Raw genomic sequence first — 10803 nt, forward strand, 5'->3', positions numbered from 1 at the left:
TCATTTATCTTCTGTTCTCTATAATCTGTAATCTATTTGTCTCATCAACCATACAGAACAATGTCTAAGCATTAAACAGATCACATTTAAGTCCTTTGTTAAATCTCTTTGCAACGCTTATATAAAAAAAATCATCTTCTCTTTGTTGGACAAAATCCCATTTACATAAGGTGACACATCTTTTTTTTTTTTTTTTTTTCCTTTTAAGGTGAACAGAGACGCAGCACTGCTTTAGGCAATTACATTCTGGTTATTTGAGAGCTCATAATAGAATGCTGTTTGTCGACGTCTCTTAAGGTGTGTCCACTTCACCCGAAAAGGAATGACACATCCACCGAAAATGCAGATTTTATGTAAGAAATTAACTCGCTGACCAACTTTTTACTAACGACTGGGTGTAAAGGCTGACGTACAATCACTGCACTGAACTTGACCTGATTAAAAGTTTTCAACCTTTTAATTTTCTGTTTTCAAACTTTTTTGTATTTATTTGGAGGATATAAAGAGATCTGTGTCTATCTCTCCACTGATACCACTTATCCTGTTCAGGGTCGCTGGTCAGAGTGCACACACTTTGTTATGAACTGGTATTAAACCCACCATGCAAAAACAAAACATCTGACTTCTCTTATAGAAGGAACACTACTAATATATGCATGGCTCTGCGGAAACTGCGACACACTAGCTGCTCCAGCCTCTATGTCGAAATTTACGCTTTATGTAATTTAACGAGGCTCGCACGGGATTAAGATTATTGCCCTTTTGGGGTGGGCGGAGACAGCTTCGTCTTGACCGAACGCACGGTTGCGGTGTTCGAGCGTAAGCGGGCCGGCGCTCTCCCTGCATTAAATCGAACGCACCCAACTCGAGCTGGGGCTTTGCCGCGAGACATGTGTTCATCCGGGTACTTTCTGGATGCAACACATAACTCCCAACCCGAGCTTCTCATTAGCTGCCGTAAACACTGGCGTTTGTGGGCATTTTGATGGGGTTTAACCCACAAAGGTCGGATTTGACGTGAATAATTGCAACAGCGCGACAGAATATTGAGTTTCGGGTCACTCGAAAGGACCACGGGCGACCTGTAAGCAAAAGTAAGAAAGCACATTACAGGAACGTGACAGTGTGCCCGTTATACAACCTCGGAATCTGACCAATCAGAGCGCCCCGTTCTTGCCTGCGTAGGTCGGTGGGTGGGTATGTTGTGGCAGACGGGGCGACGTGCATGGCAGTGTCTACATCTCTCTTACTTCGTACACAATCGATAGGCGCGCTAATTTAGCGTTAGAGTTTCAGTGATTTCCGTGTGGACAGACCTGACTTGTGTGACACGATCTTGTAAGTATCGCCTTGGTTTCACTATTTTTTTTTCCTTCTGTTTACGCGCTTCGTGCGTCGAAGGCGCACCGAAATATCACGTCACTGTCGGGCGGAACTGTCACAATCTGGGTTATTCGTCGGGTAAATTGCGTGTTTGTTTGTTTTTAACTAAGCGTGGATTTGTGTATTTTTTTGCATCTGCAGTGGCTGTTGACCATCCACACATGCAGTCACTTCTGATCAGGAGACCTAAATCCGTGGACACGTTCATGGAGCAAGGTTAAGGTCGGACACGCATTCACAAGGAAACCACCGTTTTATTGGAAACTTCTTCGTCTCTGGAGATCTCCCGGAAGTTTTCCTGCCACAGAACCTCTCTCCCGTTGTATTCGGGACCCACACGTTTTTTTTTTTTACCTCCAACCAACCCACCCAGTCTCAGGAGGAGACATGGTGGTCAACACCATCCACTGGTTCAGGAAGGGACTGCGGCTGCACGACAACCCCGCTCTGAGAGACTCTATCCGGGGAGCAGAATCACTGCGATGCATTTACATCCTGGACCCCTGGTTCGCTGGGTCCTCCAACGTGGGCATCAACAGATGGAGGTGAGTACCTGGGGTCCGGCCATCGTGACCTAAAAGTTGTGCATGATAAAAAAAAAAAAAAAAAAAAAAAACAAAAAACGAGGGTTGTGGTTTCAACCTCGTCACTTGCCTGATGTGCCACATTTACATTTATAAACCACGAATAACACTTAAAAGTAAAATATGTGTTAAAGAAAATGAAGGTTGCTTTAAAATGCATGCTTTTTATTCAGATATCATCAGTGTAACTTGGCACGTTTCACTTGTAAACAAAGGTCTTGCACTATTATGGTCTGCAATGCATACTTGTGGTTTTTTTTTTTCTTCTACATCAATACACGTCAGAATTTGGACTGCACTTTAGGGTGGATTTCTCTGTATTTGACTTGCTGCATACATAGATTGCAGAGTAGCTGCAGGGATGGTTCATTACGCTGCAGGATTAGATTGAGGAATATTCCAGGGAGGGAGTAAATAAGCTCAGCAAAGTGACTTTGGTCAGCCGGGCTGCGTAACACCCTCGAGCGCGGCATGCGTCGTTTGCAACTCATAGTCGCTCTTCCCTCCGTGCAAAATCGTCAGAAAGAGAGAAACCCGGATATCCACTTCTCCTGACAATAAGCCTGCTGTCTGTTTCCCCCAGTTGCAGGCTGTACCCCGGATGGGTGGCTTTGAAACTGTGTCAGTGTGCGGTGGTGGTCATTACATCATGCCCACTTACAGCTATGACCTACATTATGTACACGCATTCAGCGCCCCGCCCCCCCCCCCCCCCCCCCCCCCCCCCCCATCCCATCCCATCCCACCACATACTCTGGAGTCAACCACACCAGCTCATGTCTCCATCTGCACACGTCACGTGCAATGGCATTATTCAATTCTCTCCACATTTCCCTGCTTTGTTTTGCACTCAGTAGACATATTTTCAGTGCACATTTAATGCATGCAACTCTTTTGCTGGATGAACCAATTTCAAGTGGTTTGATAACCTTTAAATAACATTTAAATGTAAAAAAAATCTATTTAAGTATTGTGTTGTGTCCACCACTCTTTGAAACGTTCACTATTTGTGTGGTTTGGCGAGATTGGAGCCTCGTGCTGGCTGGTTTTAGGCCCACGGGTCTTATGTTTGACACGCCTGAGCTACTCGATGCTACAAAACCACGTTTCTTCTATCAACACCTTGCTTATAAATAACTTTTGGACCTCGTCACTTTCCGCTATTCATGGTTTCAAGTCCGAATGCACCGCAGAACTCTGCAGCCAGTACAAGCCACCAGCTCATCAGTCTTGTACGGCAGCATTTGAGGCTGAGTCACAACATCTCTTTGGGGGAAAAGTAATTGTGGGCTTTCATTTCTAAAACCTTAGTTGGAGTGTGTTTTTCAGTTTATTGGGCCGTCACACACATTTTTAAAGTAGACGTTTGACTTGAATTACAAGTTTGATACTGACACTAATAGGTCGCACAACACTTAATTATCACATTTTGAACCAATGTCATTTTACTTTGGTGGCACCTTGAAAGTATTTTGCTTTTTTTTTCATCCTTTCCTGGGTGTCGCCTTTATTTCTGGCCTGATATTTTTGAATGGCTTTGCAGGGAGAATTAAAATTTCTCCTCGGTGCTCGGTTGTGCAAAAGATAAAAGGAAATCAGATTAAAATACTTCACCCCCCCCCCCCCCCTGCACTGCAGTAGATTTTACATTTTAGGCCCACCAGAAAAACTAGCAAAGAAAATATGGACTTTTTAACACAGGTTGTCAGGGTTAGTTTTTAAAAACATTGCTCAGTGGGGTTGACTGTCGTTCTCTGCAGTCGTTTCCATCCCATGTTGAAACTGCTGTTTGAAGTGTGTGTGTGTGTTCAACAAAAGCTTCACCAGCAGATGGCTGCCTCTTCACATGGCAGCACTTAGCTCTTCTATCACATGACCCATCTTGGCTGAGGAAAAGATTGTTGTGTCACATGCCATGGGAGATTTATAAATGTTTTAAAAAGTTAAAGTTATGTTTTATTATTCATGCAACGGTTTAAAAAAACAAACAAAACAAAAAAAACGTATTCAGCCATTAGAAGTTACTGTCAAGCTCCAGATATTTTCAATCTCTGGGATACTTCATGGTGAGAATAATAATAAACGTTGACGCCTCTTCTTCTCAACCCAGTCGTCACAACTGAATGGAGGTTGTAAATAAAATAAAAAAAAATTTGTGACATAATTATCGTAATTATTCTAAATTGTTTTCCTGGCTTAGTTTGTTTTACATCGTTTGGTGATAAACATTGTTCAAATTCCACTGTTAAACCTCTAGTTTATATTCACAAGCGCTTCGCTGTTCATTTGAAATCTTAATTTAGATACATTTTTTTCAGTCTTGATCCTGTAATTTGTTTCAGTGCCGGAAGGAGTTTAGATCTAAACTCCATCTCCATTTATTTGACTTTCCTGTTTTGTTTTTGCTTGTTTTTTTTAGATTTTTGCTGCAGTGTTTAGAAGACCTGGATGCCAGCCTGCGCAAAATCAACTCCCGCCTGTTTGTCATCAGAGGCCAGCCCACAGACGTCTTCCCTCGTCTTTTTAAGGTGAGACGGTTGGCAGTGAGGACAACAGGCGCCTTGAATTTAACTTAAAGACCATTTAACCATTTATTGCTTCATTAAGCTTTGACATCCATTTCAGAGATTAATACTAAGTTCCTTTCTGTTTCTTTGTCTCTCAGGAGTGGAAGATTTCGCGGTTGTCTTATGAATATGACTCCGAGCCATTTGGGAAGGAACGTGACGCCGCCATCCAGAAGTTAGCCAGCGAAGCCGGGGTGGAGGTGATGGTGCGGGTTTCACACACCCTCTGCAACCTGGACAAGTGAGTCACGTGACCCTATAAAGTGTAGAGCAGGGGTGTGTCTTAATATACAGTCCAATCCCTGAAGAGGACATTTCCCATGAGAAATTCTGATATGAACTGCAATACGTGTATCTGGCCACCAGGGGGAACATTTGAGTTGGTATTATGTGGCGAGTCAGTTCAAGTCATCAGGATTATCACACAGCTATAGAAATATGTCAACATTAGGGATAAGTCTGCAATATTTTTGAGTTTCAGCTTCATGTCGACAAATGTTTTATGCTTTTGAAGATGTCATGAAATTCCCCTTTAACCTGTAAGTTGTAAAAGTGAACTGAGGCATGACATTGTTGAAATTGCAGTTCTTTCTATTCACATTTCAGGTTGGTAACGTTTTGTAAAAGGAGAGTTCATTAAATGGACATTCCTCATTAATACTTTGTCGCTCTGAAATTGATACTCAGAATTCCCAGTTGTTTCTTTATTATAAAGCTGTTATTTACCGCCAAATTGCACGTGGCCCCTGAAGTAAAGTGAGACTGACACCCCCCAGTGCAGAGAATTGTTTGGTAATCACAAAGTTATTACCCCCCCCCCCCCTCCCCCGTGTTCACAAATGTATTTCTCTCCTGCAGGATCATAGAACTCAACGGTGGTCAGTCTCCACTCACGTACAAGCGCTTCCAGGCCGTAATCAACCGAATGGACCCCGTGGAGCTGCCCGTCGAGACGATCACGTGCCAAGTCCTTAAAAAATGCCTGACGCCGATCGGCGACGACCACGACGACAAGTTCGGGGTGCCCTCTTTGGAAGAGCTCGGTTAGTGTTTTCCTTGTGTTCAGTCCTGGCGTTGAGCGTGCACACCACTCACACTGCTGAGGATTTTCTGCGGAGATTCACTTCCGAAGGATGAGGCTTTTATTTATTTTATGCACGTGAAAAAAACCTTTAAGCAAACAATACAAGATGAAATAGAATCAACACAAGAATCAAAAATGGATTTTGGAAATGTGACATCACAGTTATAGTAAATAGCCAATTTGACAAGTACCAAATATATTAAATACATATACATGAGATTAAAACCTATTTGAACCCAATTATTAACCAGTTCCAAATTAGTAATTTATCCTAAATAAACATGCTGGCATATAATTTATCAAGCACGGTAGAATATAATTATAAAATTTGATGTAATATAAATATATATATAATCTTTAAAATACAGTTTAGTTGATCAATTATGATAATTACAGTTTGCTTTAATGATAACTCGTATATGTACATACACAGTAAATAGTTTTTATTAACCAAAACAACAACGCAGAGTGAGATAAATAAACCATTGAGGCCAAAGTGAAAGAGCACTTCAAAAGAAAGCCGTTTTTTCCACGCGTACTCAAACGCATCACGCAGCACAGTCATCTTCAGCCTCACTGACGCTTTGGTAGTTTCTCTGTCATCACAAAGTATTATTATTATTATTAGAAGTGCTGTTCAACTTGCCTCGTTGGCGATGTTTTAACAACGTTTGGCTCGTGTTCCTTTTTTTTTTTTTACCAGGTTTTGAGACTGAAGGCTTGACCACAGCCGTTTGGCCCGAGGGGAAACGGAGGCCCTCATGAGGCTCGAGCGACATCTGGAGAGGAAGGTAAAACACCAACTTGTGGCTCAGCCGTCTACTGTAGTTCTATTTGTTATAGGTTAATTAGTCACTTGTGTGAGTGTGTGTGTGACTCTTTGTCCCAGTACACCGTCTGGGTCTGAGACTACCTCCCTTAATGTATTTCAAGTCTTTCTTCTTGTTTTGCCTGAGTAATCCTGATTGAGCGTCTTCTTCCAGGCATGGGTGGCAAACTTTGAGCGTCCGCGCATGAACGCCAACTCGTTACTGGCCAGTCCCACCGGCCTCAGCCCCTACCTGCGCTTCGGATGTCTCTCCTGTCGTCTCTTCTACTTCAAACTCACAGATTTGTACAAGAAGGTGTGTTTTCAATGTCCCGTCGGTGTCACCGATGTTCTAATTAGGTCGCAAAATCACTTCTTGTCACACGGCGCTGACAAATCCTCTCGTGTGGCATCGTCCCCGTCAGGTCAAGAAGAACAGCAGCCCGCCGCTGTCGTTGTACGGCCAGCTGCTCTGGCGGGAGTTCTTCTACACGACGGCCACCAACAACCCCTGTTTCGACAAGATGGACGGCAACCCGGTCTGCGTGCAGATCCCCTGGGACCGGAACCCCGAGGCGCTGGCCAAGTGGGCGGAGGGCCGGACGGGTTTCCCCTGGATCGACGCCGTCATGACCCAGCTGAGGCAGGAGGGGTGGATCCACCACCTGGCGAGACACGCCGTGGCCTGCTTCCTCACCAGGGGGGACCTGTGGATCAGCTGGGAGGAGGGCATGAAGGTGGGATTGTGCAGACGAGAGATCGACCGAGTCTGTCAATTATTCAGGGACTTTGCTTGATCGCTTTTTTTCCCCCGCTCCGTTCGCCCGCAGGTCTTCGAAGAGCTGCTGCTGGACGCCGACTGGAGCGTGAATGCCGGCAGCTGGATGTGGCTCTCCTGCAGCTCCTTCTTTCAGCAGTTTTTCCACTGCTACTGCCCCGTGGGATTTGGACGACGCACGGACCCAAACGGCGACTACATCAGGTCGGCCATTGTTTCTTCGTTCTCCCCATTCAACGTGACCGTTGTGTAAAAAAAAAAGGACTTGGTCTTAACATTGTGCGCCTGTGTTAATGTGGTTCATCTGCATCAAATGAAAAAAAAAAACAATGTGTTCCACGTAATCCCACATACTGGTATTCACTCTCCACCTCCTCTTCCTGTGCCCGCCAGGCGATATTTGCCCATTTTGAGGGGTTTTCCCGCCAAATACATTTATGACCCGTGGACCGCCCCGGAAGAAGTGCAGAAGGCGGCCAAGTGCATCGTGGGAGTTCACTACCCCAAGCCCATGGTGAACCACGCCGAGGCCAGCCGCGTCAACATCGAGAGGATGAAGCAGATCTACCAGCAGCTTTCCTGCTACAGAGGACTCGGTAGGAACATTTGTTTGTCGAAGGCGGCGTCGGAACAATTGTTTTCGTTTGTTCCAACTCTTGCCTTTCCCACACAGACGCATTTCAACTTCGCCGTGACTGACGGGAAGCAGATGAGACCACGAGTGTGTTGTTCTCCTGCTGTTTTATTGAGCAGATTTAGATAACAGGCAGGGGGAAATGAATGCTTTCCAGATTTAAGGATCGTCAGACTTCAGATGGTTCATATATTCCAATATGTCACAGTGACGCATTTTGTCAGCTGGATATTTGTCGGATAAATGTTCGACCATTGTCCGCCGTTAAAGCCCCAGCGTATAATTCCTGTCACATCTTTCTTTGACTGCAGGACCGGTTCATAATTGGTTTCTCTTGTAATTGAAGCAAACAAAGTCTCGTCAATCCAGCCGCTCCCTAACGATTTCAGTCTGAGGCATATCAAAGCGTAGACGAACTGAAAAGACTCGCAAGAGTTTTAGAAATGCACGAAACTGGAAGCGTTGGACCGTCGAGGTTAAGTTACCCTTTAATCAAACGTTTTTATTGGTAACCTGAAACATAGTCGACGTTCTTGATGCTCAGTTTTGATTTTTTGGCTGGGATCCGATTTATTTATTTATTTATTTTTTATTTTAAAAGCGACCTCCATCAGACGGCAGTGTGAACGTGATCCTGCGAGAGACCCTGTTGGCAGAAGTAAATAAAGTAAATGCCGGTCGGCACCAGTGGTTTCCAGATGCCGCTCACTGTCAACTCAAAAATCCACAAATCATGTGAAAACCCTAAAACTATTATATGTGTAATAAATGATACGCCGTAAACACACAAATGCACAAAAATAAACAAAGTTGAAAGGTTAAAAACAGTTTGGCTCCCCAATTGCAGGATACCGGCCAAATCTGGCAACACCGTCCAAGAGTATAGATTCATTTTCAAGTGGTTTTTCAGTACGAGCCGACAAATTCTAGACAAAAGCATGAGGCTCCAATCCGGTCCTTTCAAACTACGAAGAAAATTGTAATCATTTCAAAGGAAACCTCGATTAAAAGAAGAATCTTAAGAGTAGCGGACGCCACATGACACTGTGATATCTTCAATTGTTGACACGAAGGCTTGACGCTCCCTCGATCCCGTCGTTTATGTATTTTACTGCATTTCGTACTTGTTTGGTTTCGCGAGAATATCAACTTTTTTTTTCCCCGTCACATTATCAAAGTAAACCTTCCAAAGGTTATCATGGCGCTATTTTACACGCCCGCTTCACTCAAGATGATTGCTCGAAAGAGGATTATTGCTAATTGATTTTTCTGATCCCCTGATTCCGTCACAGGCCTGCTGGCAACCGTACCCACCAACCCTAGCACCGGGGCGAGCGGCGGCAGCATGACGGCAGGCGGCGCGGGAGCCAGTCACGGCCCCGGAGTGTCGTTGGAGGATGTGACCATGCGAGAGGATACGTCAAGAACAGGTACGTGGTTTTTTTGTGTTTTTTTTACATCTGCGGCTCATAGAAATATTCTTTGATTGCACATTGTGGATTAAAGTCTTTTTACGGAATCTCTCGTGACCTGAGGTGTCGACCGCGTGGCTGATATTTTAGATACAGATTTCTCTGTGTGCGCGATACAAAAGGCGCTTTGTTGTTTGCTGTTGTAGGTTGTTTTTTTTTTTTTTTTTTCAATGGCGGATTAATGTGGGACGACCTTTTAACGGTTGCGCTTTGTCTTGGTTGGTATGCAGAAAGAGGACAGTCTGTGCAGAAGCGGCGGCGTGAAGAGGCTCTACCTGAGATCCGCTGCAAATCCTGGAAGCAGAGCAAATAGGGCGCGACGGCGGCACGCTCTCCGGCCGCGACCTCGGCGAATCACCAGAGATAACATCAATCACGAGCAGGAGGGAGACAGAAAGGGACACTTTGATCCTGCGATTTCTTGTTTTGTTCTTTGTTTTTTTTTGGTTTTGTTCAAAGAACGTCCTGTTGTGCATGATGTGACAAGTCATGAGCCAGCCGGTGAATCGTTTTGGTCAGTTGAGATTTGACACTACTCAGGAATTTTTAAAAAAACAACAAAAAAAACTGACATTTAATTACAAAAATTCCCAGAAAAGTGTAAAAAAAAAAAAAAAAAAAAAAAACTATTTATTATAGTCTTTACATCAGAGTTTTGTGAGGCTAATTGTTGTCTTCCACTAGATTATGTGACCCCCTTTATGTATAAGTTTCCCAAACTTGCGAAGTCGGAGCTTTTTTTGTTATAAGTGGGACCTGAAACCCAATAATCTGTTATCAAGTGTGTAATCCGACACCAGCTGAAAATCTGATTGGTTCAACTTCCACACGTGGATATAAAACTGAAAAAGAATTTTCTTTTAGTGATATAAGCTGATCAAGAAGTTGAAGGACAACTTCTGGACCAAACCCGCATATAATGACTTTTTGTTTTATTACACACACACATGCACACACACACACACACAGTTTTCTAGTTGTTTTCATGTTTGTAAATTATGAGTGTAACATAGTGTTCAGTAGAAAAAAGAAACAACCTTTTCAACATCTGACTTTTTGTAAATAAATGTTTTTCATTTCCAAACTTTTGTATATTTGTTTGTGGGCTTTCACTGCTCATTTTTGTAAATAATTTACAAAAAATAACAAACCTTGTGTTGTAAATGAGGTTTTTTTTTTGTGTGTTTTTTTTTGTGTCTCCCATGTGATGTTGAATCTCATTATTTTTGTATGAATAATGACCAAAATGTCAATGTATCAAAATTGCAATAAAATCCAAAACAATGCTTTGATTGTTTTTTGGCATTACTTGTGCAGTTTTATTTCAAGATGTGTTATACGTATTTAATTCTTAACTTAGGCTGGATTGCTATAAGTTTCTAGGATTCAGAGTTTAATAGAGATCTTTTATTTGAACTTTTTTATCTCTGATTTTCATGGGCGGAAGAGCACTTAATACACCCAAGACATGTCAGTGAAGATCATTCCACTTG

The 10803-nt window shown here is 43.3% G+C and overlaps 1 protein-coding gene across 1 annotated transcript; it reads left to right on the top strand.

Annotated features, from left to right (window-relative positions):
* Positions 1-1210: 1210 nt before the first annotated feature.
* On the top strand, positions 1211-10584 carry cry1b (cryptochrome circadian regulator 1b). The gene is given in 13 exon segments (XM_080504518.1): positions 1211-1338; positions 1525-1928; positions 4387-4495; positions 4633-4775; positions 5393-5577; positions 6322-6357; positions 6360-6409; positions 6602-6742; positions 6852-7163; positions 7257-7408; positions 7598-7800; positions 9131-9268; positions 9541-10584. Coding segments are annotated over 12 exon segments (1710 nt in total). The 5' UTR covers positions 1211-1338; positions 1525-1770; the 3' UTR covers positions 9624-10584.
* The last annotated feature ends 219 nt before the right edge of the window (positions 10585-10803 follow it).

The sequence above is a fragment of the Blennius ocellaris genome (assembly GCF_963422515.1).
Source record: "Blennius ocellaris genome assembly, chromosome: 11".
Classification (NCBI taxonomy): Eukaryota; Metazoa; Chordata; class Actinopteri; order Blenniiformes; family Blenniidae; genus Blennius; species Blennius ocellaris.